The following is a 23,011-nucleotide window of genomic DNA, read 5'->3' as shown; positions in this document are numbered from 1 at the left end:
GTATTTTTGCAGCTTCCTTAACATGTCTGTCTGAAATGGTTGTGTCGGGACAAAAGAAAGAAAAAAAATCTTTGTCATTAATTTCTGGACTGGTTTTACCTCAAGTTGCCAAAATGATCCCATACATGCGACTTACGTGAGTCATGTGGCGTTTCAACTTCTTCTGCTGCTATTATAATGATTGTGGACTAGTACTGTAATTATTTTTTTTCTCTCATCTGTGCGGCCCGGTCCAAAATGGCCCGCGGCCCGATGGTTGAGGACCTCTGGTATAGAGCACCCTAAATAGCAGCGTGTAAGGTCAACCAAATGAAAAAGGTCACATTCAAACATGTGAGCTTCCGCTACTATTATACAATATTGTCCAGACTTACTTATCGTGAGGTGAACTTTAACTTTATCAGCTTTTGACGTGAAACGTCTGAACTACTTCTTCCTGTTGAATTAGGCAGCTTTACTTAATCATGTGTAAAATGCAGTCTACAATGTCACAATCGTCAAATCTTCCTTGAGGCCAAACATGTTGTGTTGCGCATTAGATTACTCGGAGAGAAACGTGTTAGCTGTCTAATTGGTCCTAGTGGCGCTACTCTTACGCAATCACAGGCCTCTCTGTTAACCGAGGATTATCTCACTTCTTAAAACACAAGCACCAGAGTTTGAACAATCCATCGTGGCATGCAGAGCCTCAGAATTGGTCTCCTGACTTGCATCAATAAGTCGAGATCACGTCTCATCTGCCTTGGCCGCAAGTTTGAACACATTCAAAAAAATGGCATCTATTCTAACTATGCATTCCTTCTGCCTCGCTCTTTGCATCCCCCGCCGCGTTTTCCGCCTGCCTCAGCATCAAGACGACTGTTCTCCTCTCACCAGACCTTGGCACTCACTTAATTACTTATTTGTATTCTTTGTCCACTTCGAAACACAGAATTTTGCGGAGCAAGTTTTTCCTCCTCCCTTATAATCATTGCAGCTAATATTCCAGCACTCGCAGCTCAGTAATATACATTTTCGTTCGCTGTTCTTCCTACAATCTTGCATCAATTTGGTGATCCCTGCACCCCCCCCCCCCAAAAAAAAATTACCATTCTCCTCAAATAGCCTCTGTGGTGCGTTAATCGTCTCCTGGGGATGATGTTATGTACTCCACCCAGTTAAATATCGTGTATATCAGTCACTGCAAATCAATGGGTGGACCACAGCTTTTATGGGTCACAGAAACACGTATACGTTACTTAAAATTGATTTACGTAATTGTCATTTATTTGCTTTCCTCTTCCTATTAATGTGAATGAATCAGCTTTTTCATGGTGGTAAAATACAAGGTTGCTTATGTCTGGTTAATGAAGAGCCCATGGAAAAAATTGTTTTTTGAATGAAGTGACTTGAACCTGTGTTCTGCAGCCAGTCCATGGAAAGATTTTTTTTTTTTTTTTTACTTTTAGTTTGATTTCCTACTGATTCATTGCATCTTGTTTTGATATGGTGCACATCGCATTGTTAGTGATTTTCAGTCAGAGTTTTTGAAGTTATTCCAAAGGATGTTAATGTTACTACCATCAGACGACAGGACACGCTGTACTTTGTAAGTCGCTTTTCAGTGAGTTGCAAGACATAAAGAATAGGTTGTATTTTGTGCCTCCTTTTACTGACTTGATATACATTTCCTCATTTTGAGTTGTCCTTTGAGAGTCCATCGTGGTAGTGGTATATTTCCACTCATCTCAGCAGCTCTGACCAGAGAGGCCCTGTTCGTTGGCTTGGCAGAAGTCCACCTGACTTAACGTGGCTATAATTCATGAAAGATTTCCCATTAATAGAAAATTGCTTAAAATGTTGAACACGATACTTCATTCATTCAGGATTACCCCCAGTTGAAGCCACAGAACTATATTTTGGGTGGTTGGTTTCATTTTAAATACATTGAATCAAGTACAGTAGTGCTTTTAAGGTTGGACACGATCCTTTCCTGGATTATCTCCGTTTTGATTTGTATTTTATTTTATTTACATAACAATCTGCTTTGTGTCACAGATGGCTATTTTTTAAATTCTTTCATGCAAGTGAATTCAGAATCAGAATGCCCTTTATTGTCATTGCACTCAGTTTTGAGTTTGGCCATGTGACATTCAAAAGCTGAGCTGTGATTGGTCATTACCCGAGTCCTGAGCAACTGTGATGTCATTTTCAATCGGCAGCAAGTGGCAAAATGGCCACCCCTGAGATGGATGATGATTGGTGGATTTTGCTGCTTAATTCATATTCCACAAACGCAATATTAATCAGAATGCCGTGTTTAGACTAGTTAGGGAATACAAAGCACACATATTCTTCTTCATTCTTCTGCTTTTGTTAACACTCTTGCTGATGCTGGTCTTCATTTTTCACAAACTCATAGGAAGCCAAAGAATAAGCTCGTCATGCTTAATTTGATGTTGGTTAAATCAACGTTTTGTTTACCAGCATGCTTGCCCTTTAAGTAGATTCTACTATAACCTGCTTAATTTGATTCCTCTGTTATCTCTGAGTTTACTCTTCCCATTTCCCCGACCATATTTTTGTATAGTCCAGACAAAGGAATGCATGTGCTGCTGGGCTTGCCGCATGGACCCGACACTATATGAGTCACAGGGGGTATTAAATGAGTAACGCACTGGGCAAAAAGAGGAAAGACGTGCAATGATTTTGGCAGGACTTCTTTTGCCCTTGTTTGGAGAGAGGAAATGAGCTCTGTGTGCCATTGGGGACGTCTCAGACTTCCACTGAAACACAGACAGCGAGGTAGACTAACGGCTAAAAATAGCACTGGGATCTCAGGTTGGTACTCAACCAAGAATGAGGGGTGACCAGGTTTGAGGGCGAGATGGGAGGAATAAACGTCTCAAAAAAAAAAAAAAAAACGACACCCTAGCAGAGGTTGATACAATTTACGATGTAAACAGGATGTACACATAAAATATGAATGCAATGTTTCAATGATAGTTTTGGCACAATAGATAAAGAGTATCTGGGCAACTGTGATAAAGATGTGGGTTATGATAAACTTTCAATTTTCAAATGTTGTTGCTTGCAGTTTAGTGTTGTGAAGGGGGGGCAATGTTTCCGGGCAATTTTGATAGAAAATTAAATTGGGGCATGTTGGAAAGATTCATGCTTATTAGTATTAACATTTCGTCTTATCATCGGAGACAGCAATCAATTCTGTCATTCAAGAACAAAAAAATGAATGTTGAGTTAAATATTGCACATCCGGCCGACCCACCAAATGTACAAAAATAGCACTCTGGCACCAAAAACACCAACAAAGTCCCACTGAAAATAATAATTAAAAACAGTCAGTTCAGATTCTGGCATGTGGTCCATTTTCACGTTGAAGTTACCAAATATGGTTTCTTGCCAACAAAGAATCAAAGTGAATGAATGATGCTCTTACGGACCGGCATCCATTTTCACAGTCTTTCTTTTCATGTCAGTGCCATCAATCAATAACCACAGACCTTTCCGTTCCTCACCAGATGACCCGAATGAATAATATGAGTGAACCTGGACCATTTATCTGTCATAGAGAAATAAGTATCACAAAGTATGAGCATGAGGATTTGCTTTACTTGCGCCGATCTAAGATAGAAAGCTGGATTCAGCACATGTGGTAGACGTCGGAAAACGAATCGTGTAATTTATAGATGGGAGGCATAACATGGACCATAAATATATATATATATATTTTTTTTTTTGCTTGTTCCTTATATACGGAGAAAATGTAGTCTTTTGTTTTGTAGGCCTACACGAAAACTACAGTTGACCATCTGTTTCTGTTGCGTTCATCTTGAAATTTTATAGCGGCAGCATGCATTACCTGGACGTATTACAGGGGCTTCTCATGATCCAAAACAAACTATCCTCATTGTTACTGGCTCATGATTGTCATCGGGCTGCGTGCAACATGTGCTCCTTTACTGTGTCTATGCTCTTTTTGCTGAGACGAACATGTATTTGTTCATGGCTGGGCTAGTCTAACGGGTGTGGCGGTTGTAGCCATGCATGCACACAATTCATTTGTCATTGTTAAGATGATGACATCATGGTGTTTTCTTCGCTTTAGTCCCTCCCTCTTCTGTTCTGTTCTCTACTCTTCCTCTTTTCTGAGGTCATAGCTGGCTCACTGACACGAATGATTGTGTTTCCCGTTTATCATCTACAGTGCGTTATGTTTGAGGAGGATTTTGCAAGTTGCATTGTCACGGTTGCATTGGAAGTAATGATGCTAATCATTGGTGGTGGGTAAAAAAAAATAAATAAACAACTGCAGCTTTTATGTAAATACGAGGCTTTCAATGCTCAGAAGGATTAAGCTTGGCAACAAGTTTTGACATCATCCATTTTTATAGTAATATAACACTGAAGAAACGGAAACATTTAATTTATTGGTGGGATTTTTCTTGCATGCTTGTTGATTACTTGTAATTTCTTTTCCCTCGCCCCCAAGCCTGCTTTACATCTACATTACTGGAGCAAACTAAATGATGGCATCCTTAAATGCTGTCAGAGACAAAAACAGCTTTGACATTTTTCCTTGCCCTTGTTAAAAAAAACAAAAACAAACAAATATTCCTTTTGAATTGCCTTTTGCATAATCAACCACATTACGCAAGAGCTTTGCACGTGCCTAGAAAAGAAAGCAAGTAAAGGAATGAAAAAGCAACCATGCCACACGTTAGCACGTTAGTTAGTTAGTAGGGAAGGGCAGCCCGGAATTGTCAATATACTGAATGTACTGTAGTTACTGCATTTTTACATCTTGCTGTCACTCCGGGAAATTGATTTTTCATTTTTCTAATAGATTCTGTGAATTTTATAGGCTGAAATTTTCAGGTTTGCCACATTTATATTTGAAATCGTTTTTTGTGAAATGGTACGAAGAGTGTGCAGTGGAGGCTGAAACAGTTAAGTTGATCCCGCCCCAATGGATCGGCCAGTACTGTATTGTGTCGGGCGGATCTGGAATCTCGAATGGAAAAATGGCGAATGTATCCATTTTGTCATGACACAAAATTCACGCAAACTGTCAGGATAGCCAATGTATAGCATCATTTTTTATTTATATATGCTCACACGCAAATGTGAGCGTTGCATTGATTATATTTGAACTTTCTCTTTGTGTCAACGCGTCGAATCACAGGGCAGATATAGACCAAAAAACTATTCACACCCACAGTCGCACGTATGGACAATTTAGCTAACATGCTCAACATGTGGAACAAAGCTGTAATACTCAGAGAAAACCCACGCAGGCAAAGGGAGAGCATCCAAATCCCACACAGGAAGTTATGTCACTCAGACATGCTAACCACTGTGCTTCCACATTAATGAGCTACGTAGTGTAAATGCATCCTAAAATACATTTCATTTTGGAAAGACATACAGCAGATAGCAAAACAGTCTTTTCCGATCTGATTTTTAACAGAATAATTAGTCCCCAACAAGACATTGTTCACTGTGGGTGGGGAATGCGCACATGGACTTAAGACTCCCTCAGACGCATGCTGACCTCTCACCACGACTGCTTGTCAGCGATGACCTTCCGGAATGTCTCGAGTTCTGAGGATCAGTCGATTGGAGTCTTAAATCTGCGTGCTTTTAAAACTAATACATTTGTGGCGTGCGTTGTTTTTATTACTGATCTCTGGAAACATGAGATTAGTTAAGCTTGCTAGAGACTCTTGGAGAATGCCGTCAGGAATTTGCTCGGCTACATGTAATGACCGAGGGATGATCATGCAGTTCATAACTTTCAAAGTGGTTTCAAAGCCACTTACTTACTTACTTCTGTTATCAAACCTCAAATATATGCTTGTGAACGAACACCAACATGATCAATGTTGTACTTTAGCCTGCACCTTGGCTTATTGACAGTTTAGGAGACCAGACATGCACGCGTCATGTTTTTACTTTGATTATGCCATCGGGGCTTTGTCTGTTTTTAAAAGCTCATTCAACTGTTTGGCAGCACCGCCAATTAGTCTCCAAACAATCCAATAAGGATAAATCAGCATCTGTCGTTCCATTAGCATTAACATTTTACTAGTTGCAGAGGCAAGATTTATTGCAGAGCTGTCATGTAAATGTACATGTCCTATAAATCTGCGTACTCGGTAAATATTAACAATTACTAGCTCAGCAATAATATGAAAAACTGTGAGAAGTGGCTTGGATCTTCATGCTCTGTGCATGCAACTTGCTTAGTAGAGCAAACAACATGGTGATTGTGTTCTCAGTGCACACACACACACACACATTGATTGACTTTGGTCTGCCTTTGTTCATTGTGCACACTGACCTTTCATATCAGAATGCTAATTAAGCTGTTGTAGGCTGTTATTGTGTGAATGCTGCGAGCCGAGCATTCACACTGGAGCAAATGTTTTTATTTCCTATTATTATTGTGATTATTATTTCTTTTTTAATGACAAACTGTATAGCAAGGATAGGTAACATGCATCTTACGGGCAGAAGAAAAAAGCGCTTTTAGCCAGGACCTACATTAGTGGGGCTTGCTGGAGCCTATCCCAGGTATTTTCGGGCAGTAGGCGGGGGACACTCTGAACTGGTTGCTAGCCAATCGCAGGGCACACACAGACAAACAACCATCTGCGCTCACAATCACAATTTAGAGTGTCCAATCAACCTGTCATGCATGTTTATGGAATGTGGGAGGAAATCGGAGTACCCAGAGAAAACCCACGCAGGCACGGGGAGAATATGCAAACGCCACACAGGAAGGCCAGAGCCCGAATCAAACCCACGACCCCTCCACTGTGAGGCCATCGTGCTAACCGGTCGTCCACCGTGCCGCCCTACAGTTGTGTTAATGTTCAAACTATACAAAAGGTTATAGTGACTTACGATAACATTAAATATACATTTTAATAATTTAGTAAGGCAAAAATAGCTTACAAACTCACACACACGCAGCTCCTTCACCTTTGACCCATCATAATAGCTGCTGGTGGCCTTGTGCACTCGCTACGTAGCTCCAGATGTTCTTGAAATTCCCTCAGGAGTCAGAGGGAAAAATTTACCGACAAATGCAGACACGCACATTCCAATGTGTGCTCAGCTCAAGATGAATGCGTTACATTGCTATTTATTCTCTCACTCCACGAGGCATACTTGCTCAATGCACATTCGTACATGCACAGGGAGAGTTGATTTGACAGCTCATCTTTCTGCTAGACAATTTACCCAAATAAGTCAGAACATTTTTGTACCAATTTGGCCATGTTTCGTTGTTGGGAAAACCATTACAATCTTCACCCAAGCAGTTTTTACTCACTTTTATCTCTTTTAACGCTTACTTGCGTCTGAGCCACCGAGGAAGAGCTCATTTCCTCTCCTGGTCTAAAGTTTGACAGGCGAAATGTCACAACCTGCTTCTTCTCTGTTCTGCTTCTCAGCTCGTTGTATGTCACTTTTAGGAGTCATCAAAGCAAAGGTGATGATGGATGGCTGCACTACTGCCGAGTATCTGTGCTCACTGCCAAAAATGGATGCAATCAATTTTTCTTCTTCTTTTGTCATTGCATTTTGCAGACGCTTTCCAATGCGACATAACAAACGTATTTTTACCACCAATATGTGCACATCCGAAACACGCGTTGCATCCATATGCCTGCTTTATTTTCGGACGTGATGGCGACATGTAATGAGGATGATCATTTTCAAGCTGTCAACCTGATCTCATCTCATTTTTCAACACGACGGATGTACTTGGCATGTCTTTGTCACGTATCCTGACCTCTTGTGTGTCTGTGTCCACAGGGCTTTATTTGTATACGAAGGCCTCACCAACAAGCTCAAACTAGCTGACTCGGGGGGTAAGTTTCACTGTCCTGTCCTATTTTGAATATGTCAGAAATACACATTTTGAATTCCTAAGCAGCTTGACTTTAGCCTTGGAAGAGTTATTGTGCCTGCCTGTGTGACAAATGTCTGACTTTCTTTCTTTCTTTCTTTTATTTTTCATTTTTTTGAAAGCCGGCGGTGTTGCAGAGTTGGCCAGCAAGTTCCATGCATCCAAGCCACAATATGGACTGTGCAGAGTGGGAAGTGCAGACACAGGAGGCCCCCGCGTCGCTATGATCACCTGGGTAAAAAAAATAAATAAATACACACACAAAAGTGGGCTGTGGTGCTTTTCTCTGCTCGATTCTTAACACATGCACGTAAAATCCAGAAAAAAATAATTTTGAAAATGCAGTGTCTGGAGGTATTAGTTTAACAACAAGTGTGTTAAGTAGTGGAGTTCAGTTTGTTCCGTGGCTGTGCTCACAACTTAAAGGGCACATCTCAAATCATCTTTCCACATAGACATGAATGGAGAGTCCATTAATCCGCTCAATCCCTTGTGCTGAGAAAAGCTTCACATATAAGTGACTCCGTGCACAAAAGTAAAACCCTATTCGTTGCTTTTCGCTGAGGAAAAAAAGAATATATGGCAGTGACTATTGTTATATTGTCTACATAATTTTTTTGGTACAATTTGTCTTCAAATATTCATTCACAGCCACATAGATGCTATTTGTTAGCCCATCTTTGGCATTTTGCAATATGTGTTGGCATTAGGCTAGTCCGTAGTCAAAGGGATGTAGTTTACTTCAAATGCAGTTGTAAATGTCTTTGTTTAATGTTCAGTTTAACAGTGAACCGAACGTATACAGTCAGTTGGAATGAATTTAAGTGTTGGTATCCTGCGTTTGTTTGCAGGTTGGTGAACATGTGGAAGAATACCGCCGGACGGAATGTGCCGGACACATTCCAGCCATCAAACATTTCTTCAAGGTTCAGTATACCAAATTGTTCTTAACTCATTCAACTACCAGCCGAGTAAAAAAAAAAAAAAAAAAAAGGATCTTTGACGTCTTTAGCCGTCAATGCGAGTAAATGAGTTAATTTAGAAATATTGTGAAGGTGAACATCAAACCAATTTAGTAGTTTTTTTTCTGTAACTAAGTTTTAGAAGCTGGTAAATGCACCAAACTTTGCTCCTTTTCCCCAAATTCCCTCCAAGGAGAGACATTTTTCAGGCTTTGTTCTCTATATTTACACACACGAGTTGACTGGGTATTGTTTTGTAAGTTTCCTGTGTCGACTGCACTTCCTGTCCTATTCCTGTGTTGTTGGTATGTGGCCACCAGTGATACCAGAAGAAGATTTATTCTAACCTCGGTGTTAAAAGATGTATTAATTCTCCTCCTCACTGAGAAGGCCAGTGGTGACAGGATGGAGAGGAACAAGCGAGGAAGCGCTATCTTGAGGAAAGCGCATCTGAAGGGGCCACCGGTCCTATAGTTGCTATAGCATGGCATCTCCGCTCCGTCCGCGCGTCTTGATCAGTGTTTGTTTAGGAGCAAAGGCGGCTGACCCAGAGGTTTATGAGTTTCCATATAAAGGAATCACCAAGTCGACTCTGTGGAATGTTTGTTGTTGTTTTTGTCAAGTCGGGGTCCCCGAACCACTTTTGTGTTAAGAATATGTCTCTGTGAGCGCGTGGAATACTGACACTAATGATTTACAAATGTTGACGTTTTTCACTGCACAATTTGGGAATTCTAAATTCCAGCCTTTTCCCATACATTGTATCACTGCCATGCCTATAATCTGAGGTGGTTGTTGCACCGCGGAATTTTTAACTTTATTCTTTTTTAAACCATTTTTCCCATAGAAAATAATGTAAATAGAAATCTCTTCCAGGCTCAAATTCTGGGCATCATAAAAGCTTTATTAATTGTAGAGACAATTGCGGAGAAAAATCTCACAACTCAATCCATACAAGTGTAAAAAGAAGTTAAAGTTTTGGGTTAGTCTCGAATCTTCCGAGTCTTCTTCCTGCGTTATACTCTTAAAAGTTCATGTTCTTCTCTCAACATTCCTTCTTTTCCGTTTTTTCTTTTGATGCTCACAGAACTGAGCTCTCATGATCTATGATCTGTCTAATGTTAATACACTCAATAATTTACAGTTGAACATTGCATGACTCAATGACTAATGTACTGAATTAAAAACATTTCTAATGCTAATTCAAAGTGTTATGTATTCTAATTAGTGTAATTAGTCTTTTTTTTTGTCATTACAAAAATGCATTAATGAATTTCGGTCCGTCAAACGGTCCCACAAAATAAAAGTGTTGTAATGTAAATATTCGGGTCAGCATTTACGGAAATGTCATCCTTAGCGTCTATCTGTAGTCTGTTAATTAGCGATCTTGTCATTTAACGATGAGGTTGTGGAGAAGTTTTAAAGTTTTTTTTTTTCCCTCTGAAATCTTTATTTCCATCTTCCTTTCGTTTTTCGGATCCTGCGTGTCGCAGCTGGCCAAAGGGGGTGTTGTGTCAAGGCGAGCCCTGGGTGTGTTCCATACTCTGCTGCAGTGAAAGCTAACAAGTGAATAGGGTGCAGATGTTTCCATTGTTGCACGATTCAACTCAAACAACAGAAACAAGCAAAGGTACAACGGTTGGAGATGAGAGAGTCGATACAAAAAGGCTAAAGAAACAGAAAATAGGACATTGGACAATTTCAATGTTTTGGTAACATTTGTTTTTGACTTTCTTTGTCTTTCTTTTCATTGTCGCAGTTTGGCACGAGGCCATGAGGTTTAAAAGGTGCAGCAGGAGTTTTTGTACTCAACAATGTGCACTCCAGTAGCAAGCATAAAGCTGAACAGACTTTTACTAGTGAACTTAAGTGTCCTTTATTGCTTGTTTGGAGCTTCAATTGAAGAACTTTTGTGTGGTTTAATTGCCATTTGTTAGCTAGTTGACTTGTGACATGCAAAACTACTTGGCTGGTTTTCATGTGGTTCAAGAAATCATTTTGAAGATTTAATAGTTTGTGAATTTTTTTTTCATTTGTAAATATTCGTTCATTACGTGTGGCAACCACGTGATGTCATCTTTACTAAACGTCTCCGTTAAATGAGGTAATTGATAAGCGCCAAAATATTTCTACCTCCTCCAGCCAAGGTACGTGCTTTGTGCGGATACGTGTCACACCATGGACGAGTTGCGTTCACATTACAAGTCACATTTGTTTATGTAATGTGAACAAGTCCGAATTGGACACGAGTCTTCGGGTAATAAAATATAAATGTTCTTGGAATGCGTGAGAAAGCTGGTATTGGAACCCCCAATCGTCAAAGTTATGAGTTTGTCCTTCTTGTGTGGAGTTTTTTTTTTCCTCTTGGTTTTCCAGATTCCTCACATGTTCAAAAAACATTGACGTTAGGTATGGGTGTGTGCATTGCTTTCCAAAAGGTTTGTGCGACCCGCGATTCATTTTTTTCTCTTCTGAAAATTCCTATCTCAGGGGCCACTGTACTTATGCATGTGAAACCAAGATGAAATTCATTCCTGAGTAGAGAGATAGCTTCTAAGTGCTGACATCTGTTCTGCTATGTAAAATATGTCCTGTTGCTATGCGACATACTGTACATTTTGGTCCGCAGTATGCCCTGAATATGTGTTTTGTAGTTTGGTTCTACCTTTACACATCCTGCGTTTTTTGAATCATGCAAAACTGAGAGCTGGCCGTTCTTTGGTAACATTGTGATCTTGAAACACTCATAGTTTTGGCTGTACATTTGTGGTGTTCCTACTATGATTTTTTTATGACTGTCCCTGCGATCACTCACAGACTTGTTTTTCTAATGATCCAAGTGTGGGACGCGGGCGCCCTCTAGTGGTACACAGCGTCCATTATTCAGTCATACGGGACAGCAGAGAGCCAAAGGAAGTTACACCTCAATTTTATTGTCCTCTATTTAAGCGTGACATTAATGTTCAAATTGCACACACTGTCACAAGTACAGTTTTGGTTATTACAAATTTCTTTCCAAGCTTTTTGTGTACAGTGCATTTCTTGAGTACAGTTCAGTTGTATTTAACACTAACTTTGCATAACTCTATACATTTGCATTTCAGCTAAAGGAACAATTTGTTTTAAAATATTTCTTCAGGCACGATTTCTATTTGACTTATGTCGAATACATATAAATTGAAACATTAAGGTACAGTTTTTTCTTTCTCAAGTTTCAGCGCAGTGTTAATGTCATTATGCTTTTTGGCTGATTTTCTTAGCCGGACTGGAGAGATAATCAACGTGGAGTGAATTATTAACAGTTACAGTATTTTACTCAGTTTCAGCACAAATCCTTCAGGCTTCTTCTGGAAAGCCCCAAAAAAGTTGTATAACCTCTGTGCCAACTGAAAGTTAACATGAGTTTGAATGTGATTGATTACTTCTGAACACAGCCACATCACCAGTTATAAGAGGGTGTGCACATTTGTGTTAATGATAATGATAATAAACGTTTTGAGGCTAAAATTGCTGCCTCATGTTTGAACAACGCTAGGGCTTTACGGCTACTGTGTTTTATAAATCCAATTCTTTACTGACCCCCCCCTTTTTTTATAGTACTTGGTGTAAAATGTGTGAGAACTACTGCTCTAAGTAAACCTTATTGGCAGGTTTTTAAACACACCGGCGTACAGACACACGAGTTAAGTCCTTTATAAGGCTTTTGATATGTTTTCATTGCTCCCTCTACTATCTGTAAACATCCACAGCCGAGGGAGACTTTATTTTCCCTTTCCCTCCATCCTGAGTTGCACAACAGTTTGGCTCAGAGTTTGCATAACTTTAGATCCGTCCAAGTGAAAACCACCGGAGGCCCCTTTTGTGCTCTTGTGTTATGGGACTCTGGTGTGCGTGTATGAGCAGCTATCCTATGTAACATTACATTGACATTTGTCATACCCTAATTGCCATCATCTATTCTCACATGTAGGAGGCGCACACCTTCATTAGTGCACACAAAGCAGATGACGTGACAGAGGAGAAGATGAGAGCTGAGCTCAGCAAGACCCACGCTCATCCTCAGTGGGCCAAGAAGAGCTCCAGATTCTCAGAAAGGGAGGACATTGTTGTGAGTAGCTCGCAATCCTCCTCGTGACCACTAGATGGCGGCAGAGACTTACTTTGCAAATCATTTGTATTTGGGCCGTTTGCCTGTTGAAATATTAGACACAATATGCTTGCAGGAGCTTCCGCCTTTCCTAATAGGTGCTTCTGGATGAATTAGAATATGACAAAAAACATTATTTCAATATATTGAAAACTGATTTTAGAGATTTTTTTAAACACATTTTCAGAAGGTCATTATTAACTATGTAAAATTGTTATTGTTATCCTTCAGGGTACAAACTATAGAAAGACCAATGCTGCAATGGAGATGAGACTTATCAACAGAGATTCCTTTTGGGCACGTGCAGAGGTATTTTAATAGTCCCTTTTCTCTCACATTGTTCTCTTAACCACTGTGTCACATGAACATTCCATGGAGTATTCTGCTTAATTTTGCCAGCGAGAAGAAGAACTGAGGAAAGAAGAGGAGAGGAGACGAGCTGTTGATGAGCGACGGCGGCTGGAAAGAGAACGAGTTTTGAAGGAACGGAAGGAATCAGAAGAGAGAGATCGAAAAATGAATGAGAAACTACGGATGATAGAGGAGCAGAGGTGAAAAGAAGGCCCATCTCCTCACATTGCCGCGACAAGTCGACGTGTTTTTTTCTTTTGTCTATGTGGCAGCTGGGTGATGATGGACACTTCAAATGTCAAACTTTTTGTCATTTATTTTTACTGTCTTGCAGACGAAAGCAAGCAGAAAAAGAGGAAGAACTGCGCCGAAAGGAGAAATTTAGATGGGTGAGTAAGTTTTCGATTCAATTCTATACTCATCTAATAATTTCATATTATTGCATTGGTCCTTAATTTAGGTTAAAAACAGCATGCAGTGTAAAAATGATAACGACTGCACCTACTATTTTTTTATTTAACTTTTTGTATTTATCGCTACAAAGTGTTTTTCATACAAATTTTTCCTGTAATTATGACGTTTCTGCAGCCTTAGTTTAGGTCAATGATTGACTGACCTATAGTATAAAGTGGTGCCTTGAAATTCAAGTTGAATTTGTCCAGTGACTACGCTTGTTACTTCAAGAACTTTATCTCAAATCTCCGTTTGCTACAGAAATGAATGGTAATGACACAAATCAGTTCCAGAATGCCCCACATAAAACAACATATTTTGTAATGTATTGAAAAAAAAAAGCACTCCAAAATATTGTACTTTATAAAAATATACTGTAATAACATAATTAAATGTGCACAACACCTGGAGGCAGTATGTTTGTTGCCAACTTACAAATATACAGGGAGACACACATGCTCACTCAGAAGCTAAAAGAAAACTGGGAGTCTGGTCATATTATCTGTCAACATGTTTTGCTTCACCGTTAGCTGCTGCTTAAAAGGGTAAGAACATATTCTTCTTCTTTGTTTAGTTTGACATTGAACTTCAACTGGACGTCGCAATAAACAGCTTGAAGCCCCTCTAGTGAAGAATTTTTTTTTCCATTCACAAAACTGCTGCTTAGCATCTCATATATTTGCAAACTAGTAAAAGCAAAAAGTTGGACAGGGGATGGCTCATCTATTAAAAAACACTTCAGGGCTCACTGTATATCCTATAGAGTCGGGAGTTCTTGGTTATGATTGAGTTTCGTTCCTACTCCAGCGAACCCCCCCGAAAATTTGAATGCATTGTTGGAGTCTGACTTAAGTCGCTTGTGTAAAGTGAGGACCTCTTGTACATAAACCAAATAATTGTGTGTCCATGTGAACAGGAGCAACAGCAGAGAGAGCACGAGGAGGACATGAGGGCTCATCTGAGAAGGAGTGAGTCCATAGAGAAGGCTGCTGTAAGTCAACAATAAAACAGCGTCAGCGGATTAAATGGTCAATATTGCCAATCGGTGACATCTTACGTATTTGTAGGAGGCAGCAGTGTTAGTGTCCCAGCGTTCCATGAACCCTCGGGAGTTCTTCCGGCAGCTGTCGTCGTCGTCATCGCAAAGTCCAACAAGCCCTGGATCTTCACGTGCTGGTATGCATTGCAATCACATTATTCACTGAAAACTCTTCTCGAGGAACAGCGCTCCAACTTTTTCTTTCTTTCTTCAATCTCTTTTGGAGCTACTTTTACAGTATAATGTCACACACACACACCCACACACGTTTGTACGAACAAAAGTTATTTTCCCACTCGTTGCGGCAAAATACTTTTATGCCTCTTTTGTGTGACGGCACGCTGTTGGCGTCATTTTTGTTAGCCTAGCCTAACATCCCAGCATTTGATGGGCCGAGTCTGTGTGGATTTTCAGTCATCCAGTTATTCCGCAAAAGTTGAACTGAGGCAAGTGGACTTTTCCTGTTTGTTGTTTAACCTTTAACCCAAAAGGCTTCTTTACGTCAATATTTTTAAGTGTGAAGTCTGCTATTTACATCTCCGGTGGATACTCAGGAGTTGTTGGGCTTGCTTCCTCAACCAATGAAAGGGAGCAACGCAGTGCAAATGTTTGACTGACAGCTTGTTAAAAAATATATATAATCTCTGGGATTGTCTTTTGTCTCTGACCCTTTGTCGTATGGTGTTCCTCAAGGTTCTGTTTTGGGGCTCCTGCTGTTTTTGTTGTACTTCCTGCCCCTAGGTTCCATTCTACAAAAACGTGGAATTTCCTTCCATTGCTATGCCAATGACGGGCAGATCTATGTCCCGCTGAGCAAAAAAACATGCTCTCTCCGTGAATCCACTTTTGTGATCGAAATCTGCATGTCGCTTGATTTCTTGAATTTCAACAAAAAGAAGACGGGCATTATGGTGTTTGGTCCAAGTGGCCCATCTACTTTCAACTCGTTTTCAAATTAGGTTGATTTAAATAGATCTGGGTAAACTGAAGCTCTTTCTTTCTCAGCAGCACTTAGAAACAGTCATCCATGCCTTTGTCTAGGCTGAATTACTGTAATGCACTTTACTTTGGAGTCAGCCAGTCCTCCCTTAAGCGCCTCCAACTGGTGCAAAATGCTTCTGCTCGTCTTTTAACTGGAACTCGGAAGACGGATCACATCATCCCAATTTTGGCCTCTCTTCACTGGATCCCAGTGCACTTTAGAGTTTGCGTTAAGATACTTCTGTTAGTCTTTGCGCTGCGTCAAAGCGCTTTATTACGGCTCCAAATGCACTAAATAAATGTAATAAAGGTGTATTGTCTATTGCATTGTCAAATTTGACTGTACAAAAATGACCTCAGCCTCCCGTTTGACAAAATTTCATTTGTTACCTGATCGTGTCGAACTTGCCATTCTCCTCCTGTACTGTTTGTAAGCATGTCCCATTCGGACTTAGCTTTCACCCTGGAAGTGGAGGAGATCCACTTAGAACTCAGTTAAGATGAGTGTGGAAAAGTGGCATGAGTGGTTGGTGCCTCACTATTCGTGGATACCAAGCTGCCACTTTACGATGAGAACCTTTCTGTTTCCTCCAGGCAAACCATTCCGACGATACCAGCGCAGCCTGACCGACACCGCTTTCATCTTCTCTAAAGCAGAAGACCGCACGCCATCCTCCCCGCCCAGTTCCCCCCTAGTTTCACCCTTCTCTCGTGCCTCTCCTTCCCCCATCCGCACCACTTCACCTCCCATGAGCCCCATTTTCCGTCCTCTCACCTCTCCTACCAGGACCAAAGTCTCCCCCGTGTCACCGCCCACATCCCCACTTCGGAATGCCCCTCCGACCTCAGCCGCAGTGCCTGCAGTGCCCCCTGCTGTTGAGACCAAAGCTGCATTACCCACAGAGCCCTCTGCGCCACCAGCCTCCATTAACCCGGAAGCCTCCTCATTCTTTGGCCTGGAAACACTCCCCGGGGTTCTGCCATCCTCTCCCCCAAACACGCCAATCGAGCCAGAGCTTTCCACTTTTTGCTACGAAGATCCACCTCCACAGCCTCCATCATCTCCTCTTCCTGAGATTCCGCAGCTTAACACGGGTAAGGTGAAAATTTGTAAGTAAACTTTCAAAAATGATAACGACAAGTGACGCTTTCCAAGCAAACCACTTCCTGGGCTTGTTGCTTAGCCAAAGAATCATGTCATCTATTTTTGTCTTTCAAAAATTAAAGACTGAAGTTACATGGATGCTTGTGCCAAAGTCAGATCACAACATTCCAGACAGTTAACACTGCCAACAGACTGAATCAGAGCTTTGCTACACAGAGCCATATTGCTACAGGCCAGGCACAATTTAAAAAAAAAAAAAAAAACATTAAGTCACTAGATACACTTTGATGCCATCTTAAATTTAAAATGTGCATTCGACTTTTATCTCCAGTCTGTGTAAATGTGACATTTGTACCACAATGTTTCAGACCTCCACACAACCCTGTTTGTGCATACTGACACTGGCTACAAAGCGCAAGCTGTACTGCTGGAAGTAGACGAGGAGGAAGATGACATAGAGGAGGAGGAAGAAGAGCTGGAAGAAGACGAGGTGGTGAATGAAGCGGAGGAAGAAGAAGCGGAGGTGAAGAACGAGGCCAAAGAAGACGAAGGGGAGGAAGCGGATGTAGATCAGCAACCTTGTGCGTCCACTGATGAACCAGCCCGGGCTGAGTCAGAGAAACAGGTGCAGGTGAAAGAAGAGCAGATGGTGCAGCAGGAGGAGGAATCAGAGCAAGAAGTTGAGCGTGCATCCCCAGAGGAAAAAACCGAGGAGGTGTGTGATTATGAAGAGGAAGTCAATGAAGCTAAAGCGCAGAATGAACAATTTGACGACATTCAGAGCCCGGATGAACCAGCTGATCTTTCGGGAAAAGACGAAAACTTCCCGTTGACAGGTAATGTTGGTTCAATTCATCACGCTCAGTCTGTACTAAGGCCTAACAAATCATTCCTTCATAAAAAGATGAAGGTCAAATCATCATTTCAGATGAGGACCTCATTTGTCAAAGCATCAAGCTTGAGACGCTGCTCCCGCCAACCAACGGGTTCACACATGGAGAAGAAGAGAATGGCATAGGTTTGTTTTGAAGTCCAGCACAATACAAAACATAGAAGCCACGCTACTTTAAATGTCAGCAGGGATTTCCACTCTGATGTTCTTCAGGGAGATCTTTGAGCCCGTCTGATGCTGAAATCAGCTCACCGGAGCTGAGCGGATGTTATGACCTTCACAATGCCGCCGAAAGCGATGACATCAACGGAGAGAAGGAGATGTCAGAAAATGGACAAGAGGTAATACGCCGAAGATTTTTGATAAATCCTCCCAAACATGACATTTAAAAATAAAAATCCCATTTCTGCCCATCCAAAAACCTCGTTCACAGTCGAAGTGGGTCGTGATCGAAACGCTAACCAGGGGTTTTTTACTTTTATTTTTGGCTTTTTAACTTGTTTAAAAAAAAAATCTAAAAGTTCATAATGATCATTTGTGTTGACTTTCACATGAATCCTGTAGATGGCAGCAAATATCCCTTTTCAACTTTGTGAGAACTCATGAAAGCTAAAAAATTGAGTGCAAAAAATAAAAAGGGGTTGAACCATCAACGCTGAAGGATGGCGACACATTGTGCTTGCATATCGCACGTTTTAATTGGGAAAGGTGATTTAAGATGCACTTACTTTGAGTTCTGAGCATGGTCACATCAAATTTCTTTCTGAAGGCAACCCTATAATGATAGAAAAAATGCTCTTGTATGAATATAATTTAAAGTTGTTCTTTTTTTTTTAATTCCAATTTGATTTTCTTTCCCTTTCGTCTCAAGGTATTAGCTGAGCAGCAAATATGCGCTCGAGCTCTGTACGACTACCAAGCAGGTAAAATGCCACTTAGGGGATAATCTCTCCTGAGCACATAAAGTGCCTCCACTTACCGTAATGACTGTGTGATTAGCGGGTTTTCACAGCATATTATCTTGCGGTTCCCACAGAGGACGAATCTGAGATCTCCTTTGAACCTGGTGACATCATCCGGGACGTGGAAGCGGTGGATAAAGCTTGGTGGAGGGGGTGGAGCAAAGATGGACGGCAAGGCTTGTTCCCTGCCAATTATGTGGAGACCATATAGCACGTACGCACACAGACTCGCGCTTATTCACACTCTCAGGGACACTATCATCCCTCACGATTTAACCTGTCTTTCCATCGCGTCTTTGTATTTTTACGTAAAGTGTGAAGAGAAATGTGATTGTATGTATTGTCATGTTCCTTGATTGAAAAAAAAAAAAAATATGTATATGTACATTTTTTTTCATAATATAATATTTAGTTATAACCTCATATTCTCAACAGTCAAACTCTTTATTTGGGACCAAAATAAGTTATTTCCTCAGTAGTTACTGAAGGAATGTTGGATCACGCCACAATGGCAAATGATCACAAACTTTCTTTTTCTTGTAAGAAACACAAACTGATTTTGTATCGTATTGCGTGTGTGTGTACGTGTGTTTTCTTGTTGATTCAAACATTATCAGAAGCAGCATTCATTTCTCAGTACAAAAACTTACTTCACATAACTCTCATAACTATTCAGTATAATCAAGATATACGTGTAGACCTCAACTTATAATCATCTCAACTTTCCTGAGATATTTTACAGCACTATATTTGTTACTGACAGTCTTTCACATCTTGATTAACTGCTGCGGAACACAGCAACAGAGTTGAAAGGCTCCGTATTTGCCTATATCAATCTTGGAGACGATGCTGTGTTTTGTTGTCATGGTGATGTCTATACTTACATCGTTTGATTAACTTGTCTTCTGTTGTTGCCCCTGGATTTTAATTAAGTCATGTACCACCGACAATATGCAGAAAAATATCTTCAGACTGTAATCGGCTTAAATATAACCATACCCTGTATATAAAAATAATAAATATTTCAGTTTTGGGTTGTGTATTGTATGTTGTATGATTATTTTGTTTGTATTTACTCCAAGTGTATATTTTTTTCTGTATCAATCAATAATTTCATTCAGGACACCGTGTATTTGGCAAACCTATAATATACATTAAAATACAAATTCCCAAAATGAATGTAAATTGTTTTAAGTAATGCAATTGGGTGATTACTGCTTTTCAAAACTAATATATACATTTGTGTGGCTGGTCTGAACTATATCCACACAGGCGTACATCATGCAAGACAGGAACCGGACACAAAAGAAAAAGCTGCGTGTGAGTTTGTTATTAGAAGCATTTTAAGAATAGAAAAAGGTAAATATTTTAAATACGGTACTTGTGACAATCAGACTTTGTCATGACAGAATCGTCTGATTTTCACCTTTTCTGTATAATGCACTCCAGTGGTGACTAGTACAAATACTTTGCTCCTGTAGATTGTCCAGGTGGAACTGTAAGTCACTTATTAATATTTTTTTCTGGTGACTTTTTATTTGTACTCACTATATATCACAACAAAATAATGGAGATGAATCAATACCTGCTCTTCCACTGTTTTTTCTTCAGTATCTGTACTTCTAATTATAGATTGTGAGTACTTTTATCACAATTGTTGTACTCGTTCATAAGCCCGCATACTCAATTTGCCTGTCAGAGGACAGTCAAGTTTTTCCAGGTGTAGTTTTTGATCTTTGCCTATAGGTGGAGACAATGACTTTTCCAATGTGCCTCATGTCACCTACTGAGAGTGAGCGAACGGATTTGAAAACATTTCCTCGGAACAAAATAAGCCAAATATTTTGACAAGCAATAAAGGACTCTTTTTGTTAGGCACACTTTAGAAGTGGTACATCCAGACATTCTCAAAGCTAAAAATTGCTAATGCCGCTACACCTCAAATAGGATTTCCCCCCCAACTTGGGTAATAATGATTGATTGAATGTGACGTTAATATTTCTTAAGCATACAATTTTCACATTTATGGGACGTAGGGGGAGAGGGGGGCGGGGGTTATGCTCCTGTGCTGCCAGTTCAATAAGAGTGTTAGCAGATGCGTCTGTGTTTGAAGAGAAAGTCAGTGTTTGACATGGGTCTCATCCTGCCTGAAATGATACTTGTTGACAGACTGAATACATCTATCAAGCATGCCACGCTTATTCCGCAAGGCTAATCATCGGTGATGAGTGTGGAAAGGTGATGCGCTTTATATTAAATACTAATTGGGTTGCAAGAAGAAACAGTAGAAACCTCAAATGAACAAGCTTGAGTGATTAGGAATTTGCACCCCCCCCCCCCCTCCCCCACATGTTATTTTTAACAAGGCTTTCAAAAACACAATACATGATTCTGTATGCACTCTATTGGTGATCCCCAGCATGCCGAAGCATTTTGGACAACTTTCTTCTGACTTTGTGAGAGCAGTGTGGGGAAGGCCCGTCTTTGTTCCAGAATGACTGTGCCCCAGTGCACAAAGTAAAGTCCATAAATGGACGCTTGGATTGGTTGAGTAGAACTTGACCTCAATCTTGACAAACATTTCTGGCACGAACCCCGACAGAGATTCCGAGCCAGGCTTCTCTGTTTGGGCCAAATGGTGTGACACAAATACTCTTTGGGTGAATGGACAAAAATTCCAACAGACACGCTCCAAAATCTTGTCCTTCTCGAACTGGCATGGGCAATTTTGCGGCTCACAGGATGAATGCGACCACAGTCTGATTGATCCCCTGGATTATTTTTCGGACAAAAAATACAATTGGCTGAGTGGGGTTATTTTATTTTATTTATTCATTTATTTTTACAAAGTCAAAAATCTTGATAAACATGCAATATACATTTTCCGCAAAGAAAGGAGGAAAAAAATCCCAGAAAAGAAATTAAAACATTGCCATTATCTGCAATGAAGCAATGTTTTTCCCTGTAATTGTATTAACATTAATAATTAATTATTTTAATTAATACTTTTTTTAATATTTCAAAAATGACCAATCAAATCACCCGGGATAGGAAAAGTCACCACTGATCATTGTGCAGTTGGGTTGGTTGATGTTCCACTCATGATCGTTAGACGGCAGTAGTTAAGTAGTTAACGTAGTCAACACCGCAACGCAAATTTGCATTGTCGCAATATTAAGCGAATAGACTTTTTGCTTGTTTGAACTGAACCATACGTGATTTCCTTTGTTTTATGTCAGTAAATGTCAACAATGTGTGGCAATAACCAGCTTGAAGCCTTTTACATGCCAAACGGCTGCTCGTCCTGAACCGAGTTTACTGCCATCATTTAGCATTCATAGCTTGAATTTTTGTAATTTTGTCATCTGCGTGACCGCTCGTATCTTGAAAAACTTGCATGTTGGGTCACACGTTTGTAAAGCCATACCAATAGCTATATATGTATTTCTCGCGCTATACATGGAGTAAAAACCGGATTTAATTTGCACCGTGCGTGTTTGATTTAAGACAATAGAGCGAGTGGGGGACATTGAGACAAAGAAGGCAAATTGGTGTGGACAGCTGTGTCCTGCTCCTTCGTATCCGTGTTCCCATGGTCATCCCCACAACCAAGAGATCTCTTGTCTCTTCTCATTAAAGCCACTGATAGGGAGACACCAGCTAATGTGCCAGTCAATATTCCGAGGGCTCTTCCTTCATTCTGTGACCCTCATCTGTTACAAAACCCCTTCAACTAAACCACACACACACACTGACTTTCCCTTTATCTCTTACTTAACTGTCAAAGCCTATCTGACCGGTGGAGGACTGACAAGTGTGGGATGACTGGGGTGAAGTGGTGGTTGGGAGGTGCCACTCATTGCTGTGTTTATCAGCACAAAGGCCAACGACAGCAACCTAATCTGACCTGGCTGCTGATGGCTCGTGGCTCCCTGGCTGCGTCGCTGCTCTCAAACAGAGCCCCGGAGCCTGGAAGATACCCTCAAGGGAAAGGATAAGCATATACGTGCGCGCACACACACACACACACACCAAACACATGTATGTACACACCACCGCAGACGCTACTATTCTTAGCTCGCATTTCAGATGCAACCTCCTTCTCCTTGCAGCTCCTCAACCCCGGCCTGTCATTGTCTTTGTGATGTTTTTGCTGCAACTTTTGGTGATTAATTATGTTTGCTACAACAACATGCTCAAAGGC

The 23,011-nt window shown here is 40.6% G+C and overlaps 1 protein-coding gene across 3 annotated transcripts in view; it reads left to right on the top strand.

Moving 5' to 3' along the window:
- Positions 1 to 19,847, top strand: part of LOC148343955 (uncharacterized) — a 38,405-nt gene extending 18,558 nt beyond the window's left edge. For 2 of the 3 annotated variants that reach the window (XM_088292017.1, XM_088292009.1), the window contains 15 exons: positions 7,822 to 7,877; positions 8,038 to 8,150; positions 8,767 to 8,841; positions 12,848 to 12,985; positions 13,256 to 13,333; positions 13,424 to 13,575; positions 13,710 to 13,764; positions 14,745 to 14,819; positions 14,896 to 15,004; positions 16,443 to 16,943; positions 17,322 to 17,789; positions 17,858 to 17,971; positions 18,059 to 18,186; positions 18,717 to 18,768; positions 18,882 to 19,847. In XM_088292017.1, the coding sequence (XP_088148143.1) occupies positions 7,822 to 7,877; positions 8,038 to 8,150; positions 8,767 to 8,841; positions 12,848 to 12,985; positions 13,256 to 13,333; positions 13,424 to 13,575; positions 13,710 to 13,764; positions 14,745 to 14,819; positions 14,896 to 15,004; positions 16,443 to 16,943; positions 17,322 to 17,789; positions 17,858 to 17,971; positions 18,059 to 18,186; positions 18,717 to 18,768; positions 18,882 to 19,018 (2,251 nt within the window). In that variant the 3' untranslated portion in view covers positions 19,019 to 19,847. The remainder of the gene's footprint in view (positions 1 to 7,821; positions 7,878 to 8,037; positions 8,151 to 8,766; positions 8,842 to 12,847; positions 12,986 to 13,255; positions 13,334 to 13,423; positions 13,576 to 13,709; positions 13,765 to 14,744; positions 14,820 to 14,895; positions 15,005 to 16,442; positions 16,944 to 17,321; positions 17,790 to 17,857; positions 17,972 to 18,058; positions 18,187 to 18,716; positions 18,769 to 18,881) is intronic. The other variant, XM_088292026.1, reaches the window with a different exon arrangement.
- The last annotated feature ends 3,164 nt before the right edge of the window (positions 19,848 to 23,011 follow it).

This window comes from Idiotropiscis lumnitzeri, chromosome 1 (genome assembly GCF_059441095.1).
Source record: "Idiotropiscis lumnitzeri isolate Australia: NSW breed Sydney's pygmy pipehorse chromosome 1, RoL_Ilum_1.0, whole genome shotgun sequence".
In the NCBI taxonomy this organism is placed as follows: domain Eukaryota; kingdom Metazoa; phylum Chordata; class Actinopteri; order Syngnathiformes; family Syngnathidae; genus Idiotropiscis; species Idiotropiscis lumnitzeri.
The sequence above is the reverse complement of the archived record's forward strand: the minus strand, read 5'-3'. Positions and strand labels throughout refer to the sequence as shown.